This window comes from Athalia rosae, chromosome 5 (assembly GCF_917208135.1).
Source record: "Athalia rosae chromosome 5, iyAthRosa1.1, whole genome shotgun sequence".
In the NCBI taxonomy this organism is placed as follows: Eukaryota; Metazoa; Arthropoda; class Insecta; order Hymenoptera; family Athaliidae; genus Athalia; species Athalia rosae.
In genome coordinates this window covers 14,452,126-14,474,107 of record NC_064030.1, presented here as the reverse complement: position 1 = coordinate 14,474,107, position 21,982 = coordinate 14,452,126, and the positions used below count along the sequence as shown (strand labels likewise).

General features: G+C 46.8%; 1 protein-coding gene across 3 annotated transcripts in view; it reads left to right on the top strand.

Moving 5' to 3' along the window:
• LOC105684340 overlaps positions 1-21,982 on the top strand; it is an 80,910-nt gene that overhangs the window by 44,744 nt on the left and 14,184 nt on the right. For all 3 annotated transcript variants that reach the window (XM_048654983.1, XM_048654982.1, XM_048654980.1), the window contains exon 5: positions 20,215-20,342. In XM_048654983.1, coding sequence (XP_048510940.1) covers positions 20,215-20,342 — 128 coding nt within the window. The remainder of the gene's footprint in view (positions 1-20,214; positions 20,343-21,982) is intronic.

Genomic DNA, 21,982 nt, shown 5'->3' with positions numbered 1-21,982 from the left:
CCCAGCACACTTTGGACTCCCGATTTGACTCCGGGTTGAGGATTTCTGAAACGGTAGTTCTGATTCGGTCAGAAAAACGCGGAGAAATTAGAATATCGTTCAAAATTAATGCCACGGCCAGCCACGCTCCGCGTAAACACACTCTTCCGCTCCGGAGTTGAGGATTTTCGAAAGGGTGGTTTTCATTCGATCGGAAAGACGCGGGAAAATTTAAAACTCCTCGCAAAATATTGACGCTTCGGCGTTATTTTTTGCGGGAGCAAAATTATCGATAGCTCAGAGTGCCACGTGCACCGTGCATCGGAAAGTAGCATAGCGGCAAGGTAGCCACTGCAATGCGGAATCTCATACCGCTACCGGCGTTGTCTGGCCCGCCCGTTCCAGCTGCAGGACGTCTGTTGGGGTTCGGACCTCGCGCGCGATTATTCCTCCGCAAAGGAAGAGGGGGGGGGGGGGGGGGGGGGGGAAAATAAAAATACGAATAGCGGAATTATGATTCGAAGTAACCGCCGCCAATGACAGTCGACGAAAAACGGCGCGAAAATACGAACGAAGAATAACCGTTTCGCCCCCTAATCCGAAATATTTAACGTACGAATCACCCGAAACGTGAAGGAGGCAGAAAATCATCGGTAAATTTTGGCACCCATTTTGGATTGGCGATAATAATGATAACCGTTATTGATGGAATTATTGTTCCAGTGGTTGTTTCTCGGGAATTGAAATAGTAATATGAATTTATGGGTATTTTTGTATTTGTAAGTTGAATATTTATTGAAACAATTGACCCATTTTTATCGGTGTTTCCGTGTCCCGCCCGTAGCTCACCCGCATATATACGTATATCTGAGTAGGTATACATAACCGAGTGCCTACCTTCCTTTCAGCTACCTTCTCTCTGCAGCTGGTATATAGCTGGTATGTATGTGCGATGATTTATTTTCCGACGGTAACTCGGATTGTATTTGTCAAGCTCTTGGTCGCGTAGGGAAATTCAATCACGGCACGTCGGTTGTTATATATCTGTACGCGAGCGCACGTATACCACTAACGTAAGATGAAACAACACTCGTAACGCTTGTTAGTTTCGCGATATTATTACATCGGGGTAATTCTATTCATGCGCATATGAATAATCAAGATCTTCTGCATTCGTTCGCCCATTCATTCATCCATCCATCCATCCACCCATCCATCCTTTCATTTATTTATTTATTTCTCTGCTGCTTAAGCATGAATTATTACCATCTTACTTTGAACGGCTCTAACGGCTCTGCAGCGAACATCAAGAAGAGCTGTACGGTAATAAGAGAGAATAATTTATCATCCTGAGACAAATTTCATTCAAGGAATCCCTCAGGATCTTACGTACTCTCAAAATTCACTTTTTGGCATTCGGCTTTCAATTTTTTTCAAATGGAAAGAACGAAAAAGACTGCTGGTCTTGAAACAAAAAAATGCCCACAATTTGGTCACCGTTGCCTAGAGTTAGTGCACCGTGATCTTTGCGGTGTCAAAGTGTTGAGCATGCTCAACTTTGCATCGCCATCTTTGTTTTCAATTTTTACCAGGGTGACATCTGGGTCATGATTTTTTACTACTTCTGTATACCGCGATTCGAACGTTTCGCATCTTTGTGATGTCAAATTGTTTGGCATGCTGAACTTTGCATTGTCATCTTTATTCTTAATTTCTACCGGGGTGACATCTGGGTCATGATTTTTTACTACTTCTGTATACCGTGATTTGAGCGTTTCGCATCTCTGTGATGTCAAATTGTTGAGAATGCTAAACTTTGCATCGTGATCTTTATTTTCAATTTCTACCGGGGTGACATCTGGGTCATGATTTTTTACTACTTCTGTATACCGCGATTTGATCGTTTCGCATTTTCGAAAAACAAAAATGCCCACAATTTAGTCAGAGTTTCCCAGAGTTAGTAATGGCGCAGATGATCTTTGCGATGTCAAAGTGTTGAGCATGCTCAACTTTGCATCGTCATCTTTGTTTTCAATTTTTACCACGGTGACATCTGTGTCATGATTTTTTACTACTTCTGTATACCGCGATATGAGCGTTTCGCATCTTTGCGATGTCAAATCGGTGAGCATGCTGAACTTTCCATCGTCATTTTCGTTCCTAATCTTTACCGGGGTGACATCTGGGTTATGATTTTTTACTACTTCTGTGTCCCGATTCGAGCGGTTCACATCCTTGAAAAGAAAAACGCCCACAATTTTGGTGGCCGCTGCCCAGAGTTAGTGCACCGATGATCTTTGCGATGTCAAATCGTTGAGCATGCTGAACTTTGCATCGTCATCTTTGTTCTGAATTTCCACGGGGGTGATGTCGGAGTCATGATTTCTCGGTGCTTCTGTATACTGATTCGAGTGTTTCCCATCGCGAATCCATTTCGTGCTCAGTTCGGCAACAAGGTGTTATAGTAACATCTGGAGAAAGAAAGTGAGGGAAAGGGAGCCAGAGGGATGTTCGAGAGAGAGAGAGAAAGAGAGAGAGTAAGGAGGCGTCTGTAGAACCAGACTCGCGTGGTAGCGATCCTGATCTTAATTAACAAACGCAATTAGACAGTCCGCGATGCCAGTTACGTGGTAACCGTGACTGTGAGCAGATGGGCAGATGCAGATGTAGATGTAGAACGCGGGGAAGAAGATCAGGGGCGAGATGGGCTTGTAAGATGTAATTAGCCAAATTTATTTCAACTGTAACTGAATTTCGCCACTTTCAGACTTCGGTAAACATGATCATCGCCGCCCTCGTCCTCGTACATCCGGATACCCCACACTCCTGCACCTCCGCACCTGAATACATCCGACATTTTTTTTTTTCTCAGAAATCCAGGTGACCTTGATCCTTTGGAAGATGTGACTTTCTTCTGAAAACAAACGAAAAAAAAGAAAAAAAGAAACGAAAAAAAAACTCAGGATCGATTAGAGAAATTGCTGTAACCACGAATTATGAAAAGAGCTAAAGAGCGGAAAAATTGAGATGCATTATCAGGACGGCGGAAAAATTCCAGTCCACCGGACGTATAACCATTATTTTCATCCGACCATCATATTCCGGATGTTACTTTCGGTCGGTTATTCCGTGAGTAAATTTCCCTCGATTCTGTTCAAACGAATGAAGTAACTAGAAACGAACTAACCGTCGGTCGCGTTACCGTACCACATCCCGCTATCATGCCGCGGTAGCTGAAGTCAGTGTTTAGTCAGATGTATGGAGAAAGCGCAATTCCGTCCGTTCGTCCGTCTCTTCCGGTAATTTTTTTCCTTCTCGCTCTCTTTTGCCCAAAGTATGTATGTATCGGGTTGTTACACACACTTACACGCGAGGATATATATATTTTATATATATATCCATATAATATACACTCCTCGCTTTTCCTGCAGAACGCGCGCAATTTGCAAATTGCAACGGCATGTTTTTCGAGGAAACTTGGCCGGGTGGAAACGTTCAGAATTGGAAGGCAAACAGGTAGAAAGAGAGAAAGCGAGGTATAAAAAAAAAAAAAAAAGAAAGAAAAAAACTACCGGGGTGGGAACGGAATCAAATAAAAAAAAAAAACGTGAAAATCTGTTATACTTTTTCGAAAGAAAAAATAAAAAATACGAAACCGTTGAAAGTACACGGTTCACGGGGCTCGTCGATTGACGGATGTTGCCGATGATGAATCCGATGGCCCGAGATCTTTTCCATCTTTTGAAAAAAAATCCGGAATTCTCCTGTTTCTGAATCCATTAGAGGGAGAAACAAAAACGAAGGAGTAGCGTAAACCCATTTTTCGTTCATTCGTGTTTTCTCGTTTTTTTTTTTGTTTTTTTTTCTTATTCTCCAGTATTTGCTTTTCGTTTCGACGTGATGTCTTATTCTAATATTTTTCTTCTATTTCGTTATGTTTTATACATTTTCCGTATTCGCATCGACTTTGAATCAGATGAAATTCGATGCCCGTACGTGCGTGGATGGGATTCCAAGCCCTCTCTATTCCCGTGCACGTTTCGATATCGTGTAGACAGCTGTACCGTACAGATCTATAATGTGGCATGACATGATGTGCCCGCGGAACGTAACATGAACAATTTTCCACGAATTATGAAAAGCGACTCGAGAGAATTGCGCGGATTGAAAAATGGCGGAGATGAGGATCGGGCGATCGAAAAATAATTGGCGATCCAGTTGAAAGCGATGGAAAAAAATCTTTCGTAATATTTATTTCCGCTCGTTACGTAGAAATTTGCGGATATATTCGGGAGCTATTGAGTTAAATGGACCGCTTTGCATGCCCATTATACATATATTATCAGCGAACTGCAGCGTTGTACTTTCTCGAATTGTATGCGAGTTGTTGCTGCAGATATTTAGGTAGATATCATAATAGTTATTCCCAACTTCCGAATGAATTAATACACAATTAACAGTACCGGCGAACTACAAACAATAGCAAAAGCAATAGTTACAGGTTATATCAGGTTATAATTGCTTTTCCATCGATATTCAGTTTCGATTTATTAGAAAGTTATTTATTCTCCATCTGTACATTCATTGCGGGTAAAACGTCCGTTATTCTATAGTTAGTCGCACTACAATTCAAGTATTTAGAACTTCGTGAACCCGTAACTACCGTCACCATTGATCGACAAAACAGGAAGACGGATAACCTCGGATGAAAATTTTGTTTTGGCGGGCCCGTTTTGCCGCATCTGTAGAAAGCCAAAATGAAGATCAGCACAAAAATTTCAGTCTTTTTATTCGCTGATTTTGAAAAAAGTTACAACAACAAAGCTCGCGACCCTGCTATTTTCTAGATTGTTTCACTTTTGTCAGGGGTCAACTATTCCGGTAAGTCCCGCTCCTAACCTAACCTGCTTTTAGTGGTTCTAAATAATTTGTCACCCGATGGCCATCTTGGTATTCCTCGTTCGATGGTATAACCGGCGTTACATCTATTTTCCAATTCAAAAGGGAATATATTATTCCCCAATTTTTCGACACCCCTTGCCTCGCCTTGCCAAATGATGAAAAATACGAGGATATTTTTTTTCCCGCTCGCCGAGATCTTCACGTAGCCGGTAGAAGAGGGGGGAGAACGAGGGAGCGAGATGGGGTATAGAGACACGTACGGGAAAAGTCGGGGGGGTTGGGCGGGAGAAGGTAAAAATGGGACGACGGGGGTCGTTGGGAAATGAAGGGGCGGTGAAGAGAGACGAGGTAAATTGGGAAGTGGGGAAGAGAGAGAATCGATATACCGTCGACGCGTGATTATCGTCGAAGCACCTCCTCGTTAAGGTAACCTTTTCGCACCTATATACATATATACACGGTTCTCATTGGATAGCATTTACCTACGTAATACCATCCATGACGTATATACACACATATACACATACACCTGTAGGCAAATGGTTATGTACAACCTCATCTCTTCTCCTGTAGGGAATATTTGATGGCTCGGCTATACCTGTATCTACAGATTGTGTATATACCTATACATCAGCCAGTGTCATAGCAGATATAGCGTATACGTGCCAGACCAAACTCAACCCCACACTTCACCAAACTATACTCGATAAACGCGAACGAATACATCCCGATTGGTTTTTTCCTTTTCCCTCCATTTCATCTTTACCTTTTCTTTACCATAGCATACAATACCGAACTCGTGCCCACCGAAACCGGGTGCGTTCACGAGGGTCAACTTTGTCCGAAAATGTAAACACATCTACGTAGGTGTGTATCCGTTATACACATTTTGTGTACATCGGGTGTATAGTAATTGTTTAACAACTATTAATCGTTCGGAATTTGAGGTTATCTTCGGGCGAACCTTGTCCCCGACATTCCGTCCATCCTTTACCCTTTTCCTTATTGCTCCATGATTTGATATAGTGTACATTTTTTTTCAAGTTCACTGTTGGGATTCATGAGAACCACCCGAATCATCATGGAGTTCCAGACGGTCTTGTAAAGTTCTTTGGAATTTCGTGAAACTGATCGAGATCTTGCGAAGTCCGAAGTCTGACGAAGCATGTCGAATCCCGTGAAGTTGTCTCGTGTGTCATTTACCAACAATAAGTCTCACTCACAAGTCTCTCGAGAGTTTCCATGATTTGGGACGACCGGATTACTGTTTTCCTATTACCCGTCTAATGACGTGATGATCGCGGGATTTCAGGTTATCCGGAGGCATCCTTATCCCAATCATTCCGTCCACCCTTTCCCTCGTTCCCTCGTTCCCTCTATCCTATTATTTAGTCCTTCAATTCCTCTGCGGAATTCCTCTCATGACTTCTTCCCTTTCTATCACTTTGAAGGAGGAGCTCTTACTCTTAACATCGGCGACGACGCGCCAGGGCTAATTGCCGTCGGGGCTTACCGTTGGTGGGAAGTTGAAGTTGGGGGGCGAAGGGGCTTAAAGTTCGAGGAAGGATGAGATGGTCAGGGTCAACGTTGGTGGAAGGGGGAGGGAGCGGCCGCTTCTTCGCGGTGTTTCCAGATTAAATTCTACCCTTCGGATTTAGGGTTGTACCGAGTAGCCGGTCAACCGGCCGTCCGCGACTACACCCGACGTCCGGTTCGGGGGTTTCAAAAATTCGTCTTTCCAACCGTGAGGCGACCTCCTCGGGTCCGGCTGTACGGAATTCGTCGTACGTAGCCAGGTGTGAGAATAGAATTATTTTTCAGGGATTCGTGAGGTACGAGTAAAACTGGAAGACCTTGAGATACGGTTGATTTTCTTCTGCCGTACAGACGAACGGAGTCTCTGCACTATCGAGGGAAATGAAATCTTCGTGTGTGTGTGTGTGTGTGTGTGTGTGTATATAGCGGATAGAGACGATCGAACTTCGTTAGAAGTAAGACGAACAAAGTCGCCTAGAATCCTACAGTGATTCTATCCATTGATTTTTCTCTCCATCTTTCTCCTTCTTCTTCTTCCATTACTTTATAACTGTATGTACGTAGATATACAACTTCTATCGTTCGCTCACGGATCGAACCCTAAAACCCTCGCTGGCGTAGCGTGGCGATGTCGAACGGCGGTCTCTTTGACATAGGGGCATTGGAGACCCGGTCCTATAGACGTAACGTATATAAAAGTATAGAAAATGTGTTGTACACTTTTACATGACCGGTGTATATGTACGCGTATTTTCTACACACTTATATCTATCAGCCGTGGATCTGTATATAATATAACTGTACTACATAATATACGTCTGGCGAATAACGATTTGGTGAGACCGGTGGAAACTCCTCGGAGAATTCCCATGTACCATTTATATCCATCTTCTTTAAAGCGCACGCGTCTTCTTATAACCGCCAAGCCGCGATCCGAGGTACCTACGTATCAATCCAACCTAACTTCACCTCGCCTAACCTCGTCTCAATTCGATCCCAACGTATTTCGACTTGATCCCAACCTACCGTAACCCGTACTCGCCGTAACTTTTACCCAACCTATTCGACGACCGAATCGTACTCGATGATTTTCGTTAGGTCCGACGTTTTCAACGTCGAAGTGAACCTCGGTAATCGTCGGCTGTTGCATCGCTTTGGGCGGATCGCGGAAAGACCGCCCTCTTTTTTTTTTCCACACTGTATCCCGATTTGTCGCGTCAAAAGCCGTCGCTTTTCTCATCGCCTCCCTATCCGCGTCGTCTTCGCTACCTCGTCCGTCTTGTATACCTCGTCGTCCTTATCCTCATTCTACTTCTACCTTTCTACCCTTACAGAGCTTATCTCGTATAATGGAAAACCGTCGACGCGGTAGAACGCCACCACGGCGTAGTGCGTGTTGCCGCGCAGCTGCGTCTGTGATCGCATTGTATATTATATTTATATCGCATATAATACGGAATATACGCGAAAGGAGAATGAAAAAAGAAAAAGAAAGAAAAAAAAAAGAAAGAAAAAGAAACAGGTAGAAAAAGAAAGAAGGAAGAAGAGAAAAGGAAGGAAAAGTTGGCGGCCGGGAGAGGTCCCTAATATCTCGGGGAAAGAAACCTAAATTACTCAAATGACCTTTCTTTTGTCAATAACAATATGGCCTCGAAATCTGAAGATGGTTAACCTTTGTGATACCAAGGGTCGGATGAGGAAGAGGTCCCGTTCTAGTTGCACGGTTCGTATTATTTATATTCCACCTACACACATAATATGCGCCTATTCTCCGATTTTTCTCGCTTTTTTTTCTCTCATCTTCAAGATTTTTCGAACTACGACACGCGCGCGGTATACATAACCTCTTTTACCTCGCCTCAGACCCCGTAGCTCTCAATTCTATAGAATCGAAATAATTCCGGCAAAAAAATCACGGAAAAAATATGGACAACACTTCGAACATTCTCTCACCATAATTAATGGTGGAATACTCCGGAAAAAATTTTTGAATCGAAACATTTTCCAACCATTTTTTCACCATGTTTGAGAGTAGAATTTTTTTTCGTGATATAGGTTATAATTTGGGAATAAATTTCTCACCGCCGTTTCATGGTTTTTTTTTTTCAAGACATCCGTGATGTATTGTCGTACATGTTACGTAAAAATTGTCGGTTTTTGGTTCGTTGTTCGCTGCAATGCGACGAAATCCGAAGGTATTGTTTTCCTTCCTCTTTTTTTTTTTTTTTTTTCTTCTTCCGCGAAACCCGCGCGCTGCCACCTCGCGATAAGACGCGATTCAGATAAATCTAGAGCTGCTCGATTCGTTTGGAGTTTGCTGTTTTCTCGCGACGTTCGACGTTACTAAAGCCTTCAGGGCTTGGCAGACAATTCCGCCGACGAAGTATGAGGATATTTCAGGCATCCACGGTATAACCTCCTTCTCGATTAATTCCACGTTCTTCTTCACTTCTTCACCTATTTCTATATTCTTTTTCTTTTTTTTTTTTTTTTTTGCTTCTACGTGCTCGATGAGCGTACTTTTATTCGAAAACCTTTCCGGAATTTGATTACCTGGACGTAATTCGCCAATGGATGTTCGATTGCAGAGTGCACCGATCGCCCGTCATCCGAAAGACGCTTCAAAATGGCGTCACCTTCGCTTTTCGGTTCGCAACAATTGATCCGGAAAATTTCCAAAAGCTCTCGTGAAGTTCCTCGAAGATCCTGAAAAATCATCGAAGAGTCACGGGACATCGATGAAATCCAACAGAATCCCGATAGACTAATTTCCCGGATCTCGTGAGACGGGACAGGATCTTAAAATAATGCGAAATCCATGGAGTTCCGCGAGATCCCGCTGGATCCCGTGAGGTCTCTGCGGTATTACAAACTCATGTAAAGTCCGTAAAGCTCCCGGACTCTCCCGTGAAACCTCGACAAGCCCTACGAAGTCCTTGGTGGCGGCTCGTCAAATCTTCCTGACATCCAATTAAATTTCATGAAATATTTCGAATCGGAATGAAATCCTTTGAAGTCCGGGCGCGGACGGTTTTTCAAAGCGATTGGCCCTCTGGTGTCGTTTAGAGATATTTTTTGATAACCATTGAGCCAAAAGCGCAGAAAAATCCGCTCGACGCGGATGAAAAAAAAAAGTTCGAACAATTTTGACAAATCGGGGCGATACGGAGCGTCGTGTTTCCGCGTAAACTCCCGAATGGAAAAAGCAGGTAAAAAAATAAAACAAAAAAACATTAAAAAACAAAAAAAACAAAAAATGAGGGAATATAATAATTATACGGCTCGTCGGAAGATACAGAGTACGTGTTTACATAAATATGATGTTTTTCTCGGGTTGACAATCCGCAAACTCACCCCCCCCCCCTCCCTTCCCCTCCCTCCATACACATTATACAGCTATATTTGCATGTTATACATAAAGCCACCCTTTTGTTTGGATTTAACAACAATTATCACGAACCCGCGGGCTCTTATCGTCCCACCTGTTATGTATAAAATACAAACATACGTCTCCACGTTATACCTTATGCTCTCATATACATATCGCCCGATAGGGGCAGGACCTCCTATTCCCCCTACCCCGCGACCTATAAAGTACTCGCGATAGTTTGGGGCAAAAGTCCTTATCGCGTCGTTTTCTTGTCGCTCGTTCTGTCGTGTATCCGCGTCTATATACACGTATTGTGTAATATGGACGGGCGGAGGGGGGGTGGAGGGGGAGGGTGAGGGGGGTGAGGGTAGTCGAGGTGAAGTAAAACTGCCTCGATACCCACAAACGATAGACTCTCGACGTACCGTTATAACAAAAATCTGACTTAAAATGTTAGGTTGGGTTGCGAAGCCCCCATTTTTTCCACCCTCGATATTTACGCACTTAAGTGGGTACCCGCGCCCTCTATTTGTACGTAACAATTTTTATTCATAGGAACCCCGCGGACTTCGTGAACTTTGATTTCAGCCCTCGCACCGTCGTGAGCTTGCAAATGTGTCACTACGATATAATAAACGACGCAATAAAGTCGATTCTCGTATTTGCGCGAGAACTAGCTGCGCCGCACGTCACTTAACGCGGTTATGTCAACATTTTGAAGCGCTCGAGTACCGTGGTCAAGTTAAATATCATTACGAGGCTACGGGCGTCGATGGGACTTTTAGCGTCGCATCGAGAGTGGACGTTAGCTCCTAATATCCCCCGATTATTTGGTACGTCGGGCTCCTCGGAATCGACCGTTCGTAAATCGACGACGGACGGACGAAAGAATCGCTCGACGATCACGGACGAAGAAAATAACTGACGTTCGAGTTGTTCGCGCGCGGAGCGAAACTTCGAATCGATTATGACGAACGGCGAACCGACTTTTTAATGGCGACGCGATTGTCGGCCGAAGTTTTATTTCCTATCTGGCGTTACGATCGTTGTTTTGTTGCCGGAAGAATAATGGTAATGTAGTTCCGAGTGCTCGCGCAGCGACGGCTTGACGGACATTATCTTCCGAGTTATCGAAAGTTTTTAAAAACCGACGTTCCAACTGTGCGCAAAAGTCGAAGAAAATATAACAACCGCACCGGGGAATTTCTACGTCGTTCTTACCGCGGGATTACCCATTTCGAACTGCAGCTTTTTTAATGGCTCCGATATCGGGGGACGGCGATAGGGATCTCGGCGCACCGCGAGGAAGCAGATAAAACGGGATGAGAAGAAAAATTCGTGCACTCCGGAAAGGATCGGACTTGTTATCGAGTCGTCGAAAGACCCGGATGAATTCAACGGACCTCGAGTCCGAAGGGTTCAATACACCGAAACTACTCGACCGGCCGAAATAAGTCCGGCAGGAATTTATCAATGGCCGTTCACCGTATTCGATGCGCTTCGAAAATTGAGCTCGCGTATAGCGTCGCGCGCGTACATATCCAGCGAAAATCCAACCTGTTGCCGTTCTCGGGAAAAAAAATCGAATCACCGATCGACTTCTCGGTCCGGAAATCGGCCGGCTACCACCGTTCCGTTGTCGCCTGTTGTTTTTCGCCCACAAAAGCACGGAGTACGTTCTCCTCGTTATCTGGAAGAGAAAACTCATTGTCGGCGCGAACTGTGATGAGCAAAATGGAGCGGCAGAGTCTCGCATCTGTTTAACCACCGACGTACTTAGTTACTTATAGGTAGCGCGTAGATGGAAATGGAGAAAATTGCGGAGTGAGGTTAGGAGAAAGAGCGCGAGCTCTGGAAACGAATTACGCCGGAGCCCGCGTTTCGCATTTTGCAGTCGCATTCGCGTTCGGTTTCAATTGAAATCTTCCAACAAAGCTTTGGGGCCAAAGCTGTTGATGGTACAGCGGCAACTACCGCGAGTGCCTGTAGCGGCGGCGGCGGCGGCGGCGGCGGCACTACTCGATGACAATGGTTTGCACAACGTCACTACGTATCAGCGGATAGTCATAATTAAACCTTTGTGGACATTGAAGGGAGTCCCATATCTCGCGTTCCACCCACACTGCGAATCGATTGACTGGATGCATTTCGTTATTGACGGGTAAATAACAACGTTGCACGGAGTTTCTAGTTCTCATATTTCAGTAGGTCGCAATTAGAACGACTATTCGACGAACGACGTCGCCTCGATGGCGGTTGAATTTTGCGCTTCGAATTTCAACTCTCTCTCGCTGTCTCTCTCTCTCTCTCTCTATCTCTTTTGACGCGTCGTCGGTGACCTCTAAAGTGGCTCATCGACCGGGCGGAACGACGACAACAAGAATCGTAGAGGAGGGGAAGAAGAAAAGCGATCAAAAGAGTCGACGCGGGGATCGAGGGTTATTGGATAACCTCACTTTTTTAACCGAGGAACTACGAAACGACGGTAAATACCGAACCGATTTCGCCTTCTCTCTGGATATTCGCATTTTCCATAGGAAACTGACGTACGTACGTTCGGTTTCCTTCGAAAAGCAATTAGTCGAGAGTATCAAGAATCTCATTGTCACCCCGCAGCTATGACTGCAAGTGACTGTACAAAGTTTTCCGAGAATCTAGGAAGAGCTGCTTTCTTTCTTCTCATCCATTTTTTTTTTCTTCTGCTTTTTCTTCTTATTTATTCTGCCCGGGGCATTTCGACGGCGCTCCGGCTTGATAATGGAACGCGGAAGAACACGGTCGGAGCTAAGAAAATTCTTGCAAAATTTGCATACCCGGGAATTCCGAATAGTTTGATGAATATTTACGTCTACGAAAACTGACTGGTATAACTATCCGGCAGTGAGATTAACGCTCCGAGTGATCCAGTCGCTTCGTAGCGCACCGAGTCCTGCGGGACATCGGGAATTGTTCGCGGAAATTCTGACCCCGGTTAGTTTTTTTTTTGGGGTCGTGAGAAAAAGGCGGGTTGTAATTTTAAGACCTGTACACCCGTTCCTTCGTTCGTTCGTTCGTTCGTTCGAAGGACCTTCGCAAGGTCGTAAAATGTTCCTTGCCTGCAGCGAGTTTGACGGGAAGCGGCGGAGGGGAGAGACGGGGGGGGGGGGGGGGTTTCCCGTGGATAGCCGACGAAGTATCGCGGAACGTGGTATCGAGGTACGTACTTTTTCGCAAATTGATTGGCTCGCGTACGGCGAGTTCTCGAGCGTCGCGTGGATTCCCGCGAAGTTTGCGCGCGCGGCGCGCGTACAGCCTGATGTGTATATGAATAAATTTACGCAGAGATCCGCGTTTGTTCTCCGCATCTGACTTTCGAGGTGGTTTTTTTTTTTTTTTTTTTAATTCTCGATACGGCCGGGCGTGGCGCTCCGAGAGGTTCGACGCTGACGTCGAAACACAGGGAGCGCCGATGTTAGCTTGAAAAATCGACTTAACCTACGCGTTCCGCGTTCCGCGGATGTCGTCGAACTTGTCGCACGTTTGCCATTCGGCGACAAAATGTTTCCCGAGTTTTTCGTCAAGGTGAACGTCATTTACCGATACTCCCATTACTTTCAGCCACGAAAGTAATTGTTCTCCGTTAAACAACGACCGGCGAACCGACGCCACTAGACTCGGTTTTTCATTCGAATTTAGCTACCGACAATTTGTAATAGAGGCAAACACCCTCCGAACGCGGAAGGTCTCCATTAATCATCCGGCCGGAATACGTCGTCTAATCGTTTCTCCTCCGCGCCGAGACAGTGTTCCGCGAACACACCACATCGCGACTACTTCCACCGTGTTCGGCGATCTCCTGTCAACTGTAATTTTTCGTTTCTTCGAAATTTTTTACACGCCCACCGTATCCGATCGTACGATCGAAATTCCCCGGTGTCCGATTCCGCTTCGGCACTCCTAACGGCCAGGAGATGAGGGGAAACGTTAATAATAACGAAGATCCGGGTAAAGGATACGCGAATCGTCCTTAGCACCAAACGGACTCGGCGAACGCCGTGCGAAAAATACCGACGAGCGGAGCTCGGGGAATCGGGGCAATCAAGGGTCGGGAGAGTTTCGGACGAGCCGAGGGAAATTCTCGCGAGAAAAAAAAAATTCCCGCGTCTCTCGTCGCCGTTTTACAAGTTTTCGAGGGAATCGTTGAAAATCGGCATCGGCGACGTCGTCTGCTCGACCCGATCCAGCTGATGTTAAAAAAATCCACGCGTGGCGATCGGTTAATTTTTTTTGAGAACACGACGAACGTTTTCCGCCGGTCGTACTTCGGCGTTTTCATCGAGAACGGGGTTAGACACTCGGCTACTAATTACCAATTACTTATGGCGCCTCCGTGTTCACTGCGTCGTCCTAATTGCGGTCGCGCGTGGGATTGCTTGATGATATAATTTGAGGTTTATTCCGGCAAGAACGAGCAGGTAAACCGGGATTTTGCGGGACGGGGAATCCCCCGCGGCCGTCGCCACCTTTCGAGGCGATCGAGGACAGGGGCGAACGATTTTCGCAACCGAGGATTACACGTGTTTGTGTCCCCCCCGGTAAAAGTGGCCCCTCGATTCGCGACGTTCGTCCAATCGCCGCGCAAAGCTCGCCCGAAACGTATCCAAACGTGTCCGAGTGTCGCACATCGTACGTGTGCGTTCACGAACGCGAATTCCGACCACCTTTGGAATTCCGTTCGCGGAATACGTCAGAATTAACAGTGCAACGCGAATGTACGCCGAACGCCGAAATTCAACCCGTTGATACGACCGTTGCTTCGGGCCATACGCTCCGAGTAACGGCGCGCCCCGGCATCGTCAGCCACAGAATTATCGAACGGACGGTGTGAACTATTTTCGGAATTCAACTCTCCTGATGGACATTTCATAATGCAACGTACTCTGGCGTGCTCCGACTGCGGGATTAACCCACCGATGTAATTATTTCTCGCTCCCTCATAATCCGGGTGAATAATAATTTTCAGGATCGCTGGCGCGACGCTGTTTGAAAAATAAAGCGAAACGAAAGGAAAAAAAATGAAAAAAAAAAGGAGAAAAAAAGAAAAACTGGAATAAAGCGTGCCGTAATAAAGCCGGGAATCAATAACCGAGGAGTGAAGAATCAATTCCAGGTTTTTTGTGAAAGAAAATTACCGAAGGAGGTCGGAACTCGGAGAGGAGGCGGTTAACGGGATCTCTGGTCGTCCTTCGGAAATATAGGGTACATAACCTATGTACCTTTGTGTATCGGTTCGTGGAACCATTTCAGTGTCTGGGCTTAGGCGGAAATGGGTTTTCTCGGGGAGAGGAGAGAAAACCGGCCGTAGGTTAAAGGTGAAGGTAAAAGACGACCCTGTTGTACTTTTAATCGAAGCATCGCCGGAGCATTGTACGGGGCGTGGGAAAGTTACTCGGTTTCCCTTTGGTTTGGTTTTTTTTTTTTTTCTCCGTTGCCTGAGTAAAAAAAAAAAAAAAAAACAGAAAAAAACAGAAAAGAGAGCAACCGCGTGAGATAACGGACGATTCGCGTGCGCGCGAATCGCCCGCGCGCGTGGTTGTCTTTACGTTTTGGCCATCGCCTGGACAACGTTGCCGTTTCCCCCGTGCGGCGGTGGTTGGGTAGGTATGGGTCGGGTAGATTGCGGTTGGCCGGACTGGCACGGTCCAATTCCCGCTGGGAGTCGAACGGCGGGTTTGCGCCGCGTCCACGGTGACGGTTTACTCGCAGTACTGTGATTTGAATTTCGGAAACGGGGGTATTTGGACGGTTTACTCGGACACCCGGCAGCAGCTTGATACCCTTTTTTCAGCGTTCAGCTTTTTTTTTTATTTTTTTTTGTTTTCCTTCGTTTCTCTCCTTCGCGCACATCGCGACACCGGCGCTACCCGAAACGACGTTCCTTTATCGGATTGGACACACAGAAATGCCCTCGGAAATGCCGGAAAAACCAGAGAGAACGGCAGTGTTCTTTATCCTCAGATTTGCCGCTCGGGATACTTCTTCCGGTCTTATCGAGATATTTCGTTGCTCCGTTCGGCCCTCCGCTGTCGAAGGTGAGTCCGGGAGTCGCGTTACAAGAAAAACAGATTTGAGGCTGACGCGAAACGAAGTTAGGGAACGAGATTTCGACCGCGGGACGTGGAACGTTGCGGGAAAGGCGGCGGACCGCCGCCTCTAGCTCCGAACGACCGACCGACCGACCGACCCGTCGCGTCGGCTGCCACGCCGGTGTAATTTAGTTTGCATTATGCCGGGCATCGATCGCCCTGACAGTCTCTCTCTCTCTCTCTCTCCTCGAAGCTGGAGAGAAGAAGCCGAACGGGAACGGGATGACGTACGATCCGGGCCGCCCGGCCTCCGCGGAGTTTGATGCGTTAAATTTCGTCTACGCGCGCGTTATCCGCGGTCGACTCGCGGTAGCTCGGAAATTAATCGGCGTCTTCCGCGGGACGCGTCTTGACCCGTTGTTTTGCGGTTGACATCCGGCCCCACCCGGTTAACCCCCGACAAGCGAGTCTCTTACCCCCGCCGCGCGCGGATCATGACTCGAGAATTAGAGGAGCTCCCGGGGTAACTCGGTAAGCATCACCACTCGCGGCAACTCGTTCCACATTTTAACCCGCGATTCATTCACCCGAATGCTCGTAGGAGGGTAAGGATGGTATATAGCGGGTACAACATCTGCACCGTTTCCCGCCAGCTTTTCACAGACAATTGACTTCCATAATTCATGGTGCGAAACCCCCGAGTACGACTTAGCTTCGGGGTATTATTATACACTGTACTTTTGATCATTTTTCTTCTCGGGTCACGATCCGGATGAAACCCGGTCAATCGGACTCTCGGAGTCAATTATCTGGATGTATGTTAGTTTCACGGACTCTTCGGCGTCGAGAATATCGACTGTAACCTTTTACCGTGTGCGGAGAGCGAATCTCTAGTGCATGGATACGAAAAGAAAAACAAACAAAAAACTTCGGGTCAAAAAAGCAAATGACTGGCAAAGATTTTGGAGACCCTTTCGGGATCGGTTCCTCATTTTTTTACTCTGGTGTCCCCCGTCAATCGTCTCCGTGAAACGTCAATTGATAAACTTAGCATCGGCGGCCATCTTGTTTTAATCTACATGGTCAGAACATGGCCGCCGCTCGCTCAACGCCACGAAAACTGGCGACATCCGGAATAGCGTATCGTCGCTTCTGGTTTCACTAGTCATTATTCCGTGCCGCAGCGGACCCTCGAGATGACCGGTAGCCCAGGTAACAGAAGTCATTCGACTATCGCTTTCCTGGGTGTCGAGCACCGAATTTCCAACGAGAAAATAACCTACACCTAAAACCGTGTTATTCGAGTCGAGATCTTTTATTCACGGTTTCATGCCGACTATTCACTCTTTGATCCGTTACTCGTATCTTCGAGAAGGCTTTGAGGGAAACAATGTAGATCGCTGTTTGTTCCATGAGCTCATAAATAAGGTGTACGAGTCCGCAGACTTGTACTAAATATTTTCACTTGTTTCATCTCCGTTATCAACTCGTATCCAAAGTTCGGATCTCCTCGTTTACGATATTCGATATAATAGGTCGGTGAAATAAAACCGGTGAATATTTTCAGGTCTCGTTAAATTAAGTCAAACTTAACGGTTCTGTGGCTGGTCCCTCGGTTCGTACTCGTTAAAACAACCGTCTCAACTGAGACAAGTTTTAAAATTCATACCCCGCAGAGCCACCGATTTCTTGACCTCTGGTGAATTCAGACTTCGTACCACTCGAATCACCGATCCAAGGGTTGAAGAAAAACGTAAAATGAAAAAAAAAAAAAAACAAGAAGCGGATAAACCGACATTGGTCAACCGACGAAATGACATTGCTGAAAATGTATCTACGGATGGAACAGCTTCCCGGATATTTTAGAGAGTCCTTTTCAAGGATGAGCACTCGGCTGTCGGCCGTTGGCTTGGGTCGGGTCAAGAATGTAGCTTTTTCGGGGTCCGGGAAGAAAGACGGAGAGAGAGAGAGAGATCCGCGCGCTGGTTGAGGAAAGGATCAGAAGTAGTCGAGTGTACGAGGAATGCCAAATTGCTTGGAGGCTCAGCTACGGACCGGTACAGAAGGGGGCGGGGGGGGGGGGGTTGGGGGTGCGTTAATTCGGTTAGCGTAACTCCGAAGTTTTGAAGAAAAACCCCCCTGGGCTCGGTAGCGAGGAGTATTTCGAAGCCAGCCCAAGTATCCCCGGCCACATCCCGAATAACAACGTTATACGTACAGTCAACTTTCAACGAACATAATAGCCGGAACGATCATTCGCTGGGTAATCAATTGAAGAACTTTCTAGAGTTTTTCAAAGCAACAATCGCCCGACTAATTATGAGCGAATGATCCTTCGGAAACGGATCGATGATTATTGGAAAGACGGGACTATAAAGAGGCGAGTCTTTTCAATAACGATAGGACGTGTTCAGTTACTCTTAAGGTCAACGCTCTAGCTAACTAAGTATCGAGATTCTAGTGATTCCGTTTTTTTACTAATCATTCCCTCGACTGTACGACTGCTCGTTATCTCGGAATTTAATTAGATCTGATGTTCGTTAAAACGTTCTTCCGGTTTTATTTCCTGCCTTATCTCAATCTCCCGAGTGAAAATTACTTCGGAACACTTCGGAGGATTCATTTCGCACAGACGGTTCTGGAAACTATTTTTTTTTCTCTTCCGACCGCCTCCTCCCTGCACCGGAGGGAACAACTCCGGTGTCATATTCCGCGCAATCTCACTTCTGCGGTACCTACCTTTCCCCCCCCCCTCCAACCGGAAGTGCTTATCTTATTGGCGGGAGAAATTGCCGCTCTTCCGGGTGACCGAAATCGCGCCGTTACACATAGCTCTCGACGATTTCTCGCGCGACGACTGACCTCGCTCGCAACTCGCGACTCGAGATCCCGAGACTCCGACGACGAGAAACAATCGGTTCGCGCTACGAAAAATCCATCGACGTCGCGAGTCGGAAAGTAGAAAGAAGTGTTCACGGCCGAGTCCCGGCCGTCCGAGGATACGAAAAAAAAAAAAGAAACGGACGAAACGGATCCGTAGCAATCGCTACTGGTTTCGAAAACCTCGTTGAGAGTCGGTCGATCGCGTCGCGCACGTCTCCCCGTTGATACGCCGCAAGTTTGCGGCGGCCCGAACTTTCGACACCCTTCGTAGCTCCGGGGGGTGAGCGACGCCGCGTCACAACAGCGTTACCTACTTGTTTCGGCGAGTCGGCGAGTCGGGGAGTCGGGGAGGGAGGGGCGCTGGGCGCCGCATCCGCCGCGTTTAATCCGTTCCCCATCTCGTCGGCGGGGTCGAGTTCCAACCCGGGTTCGCGGCTAATGACGGTTCCCTATCACCCCCTGACGATCAAACGTCCCGTCAACTTTTCAAACCCCCCGCCGCCTCCTCCCCCCCCATTAATAACGGCTCGTAGTTCGCCGCTTATTTTTGTCATCCAGATTCGAGGGTCGCCTATTGCGTCAACGGGAACACGGGGAGGGGGGGAGTAAGTCCGAGCCGCGTTATTCGGATTCTTTCTTCAAATTCCACCGCATCGCGTGAATTGAGGATGTCCGACGTTCGATCCGTCGAATAACTCGGACCTCGCGACTTCGGATCGGAGTAGTAGTAGTCGGTTATTTTGGCGAAACGGAGGATCCGCCGAGTGCGGTAAAACAGGCAATCCAACCGGGTGGATGTGTTGCGTGAACCCGGCGTGACACGCGAGACGATTCGACGGCGCGTTATGAGGAAGCCGCCGCCGCCGTCGCCGTCGCCTCCGTCTCCGACTCCGACTTATTTCCTCGGCCGGTCGGTCGGTCGGCCGGTTAAAATTCATAAGGTGTCGGCGGAACGTCCCTTCGAACTCCCTGTGGCCCCATCGCCTCAGCGGACCTCTCCCTTCGTACGGGTAATATAAAGTCTGCGTATATATATATATATATATATAGTAACGCGTCTACGTGATAACTAGGGATACGAAGCTCTCGACGACGGCGGGATCGACTCGGACCGCGCGCGCGGACCCTCTGGGGTAGCTTTCCGTCGGCTTGGCGCCGCGCAAAGTTCTGCAGGAGGTATGATTTATGCCGAAGCACACACCACACACACACATATATACATATACATATATACATGGGATTCAGGACAGCAGATGGCGCGCGAGCCGCTGACCCATACCGTTTCCGGTACGGTTATAACAATTTGTCTGCTTGTACCCCGGGACTCGGGAGTGTGGCTCTCCGTACGGAGGCCGCCGGCTCGGTACGCGGAAGTTTTTTCCGACGTACTTCGCTCGAGGTACCCCCCTCCTTCGGTATTCGGGGTGCCGTGATGAATTTCGAACAAGTTGTTCAGTTGGGTTTGAACTTTTGTTTCAGGGACGCCTGCCACGATGCATGGACGCAGCTGCGTCTATCACCGATGTTCGGCTGCATCTGTCCGAACAATCACATGAAGCGACGTTGCGACAGAATATTTTCTATGGTTAACCACAACCCGTGCGTCGGTGAGTTTGATGCAGAGATGGTAGCGTATCTCGGACTCGAGACTGGCCAATTGTTGTCGCAGCTGTTTATTTATTTATTTATTTATTTATTTTTTTCTTTTTTCATAACAATTTATTTCGTTCGTTATCGATCACTGTTACCGATTAACTGCCGTTCGTACGGATCCGTTATTCATCGTAATCTGAATGTATTTGCGATCAATTGATCATTTGGTTTTCATCATTTGCGGAACGTTCATTTGTACGTTCCATTCGTTTTTCAGATCACACTTTGTTTTTTTTTTTTTTTTTTGTTTCTTTTATTTTCTCTCGATTCTTTCATTTGTTCATTTATTTTTGTCGTTTTATTTTTTTTCAACATATTTTCTACTAAAAGTCTCTTCACGTTCTAGTTGGGTAGGTCGAGGCTGGTGTGCAGCTAATTGAGTAGCATTTTCGAGCGACTGTCAGTGTTGTGTGGAACTCGTTGTGTTTACTAAACGACCTCGTACATATAAATATATATTTATTATTATCATTATTATTATTATTATTATTATTATTATTATTTTCGAACCATACACACCCGATGCTCGATGCTGCATCGTCCTCAGTCCTCACGCAACAACACTTCTCGCACACGACGGTGAAAAAAAAGAGAAAAGAAAAAAAAAGAAAAAATAAAATAAAACGAAATCATCATCATCATCAATATCATCGACTGTAAAACTGCAAAAAAAATTATCGAAAAAAAAACAGAATACCGAACACCGTCATCCACACTACATTTAAACCGAATTACTTTTGTGTGTGTTTTCTTGTGCAATTTTAACTATATAATACAATGGATACGATTTCGCTCTGAGTATGTGCTGCCTACGTTCGTTGGGGCTGTGGGTTGATGGCGAGTTTTTTCAATTCCCTGTGTGTCGCGATATTTGTTGCGAGTTCGGTTCTCGCGGACCGACGATACTCTCGAACACCTCTGACTGCAGATCACGGAGCGTCCGAATGTGAAACGAGCCTCGAATCGATACCCGTCGAAGGTATCCCTCTCCGTTCATCCCGACGTGTCCCAAACGGAGCCGACGTGTCGTTAGGTCGTAAGCCGATGGTTGTTTACGAAATACGCGCGTTTATCTTCAGCCCTGCGGATAATATCGAAAGAAAAAATAGAAAAGAAAAAAAAAATAGAAACGAATAATCACATACCCTTGACACGCCGTGTCCTTGTCACGAAGTTCCTCGATCACGTTTACTTACCCGAACGCACGTCTCCCGGTCGAGGAGTGTGTGTTCGGTGAGAAAAATTCGACTTCCGTTTCGACGAGAAAAAAAACTTAACGTTCGATCGCGTTGGTCGCGTGAAATCGGCAATGGGGTTGAGTCCGAGGGTGCGAGAGAAGAAGAGCCACTTCGTGAGGCGGTAGACGCGCGCTGTCGCTCGATCAGAACCGCGGTTTGGCTAGTTACGACGAGTGCGAACCGCACCGACCGACGGCAGCGCCGCGACGGCGCCGCGGTCTACCGTCGAATCGGGACGCGCGTCCTCCTCGCCGAAACTCCTCGAACGTAATTTCGGAGGGCGCGCGCGCGCGTTCGCGCGGTAGGGCCCCAAATGACGAACGAACGAACGAACATCGAGGCCCGCAGAGGATGAG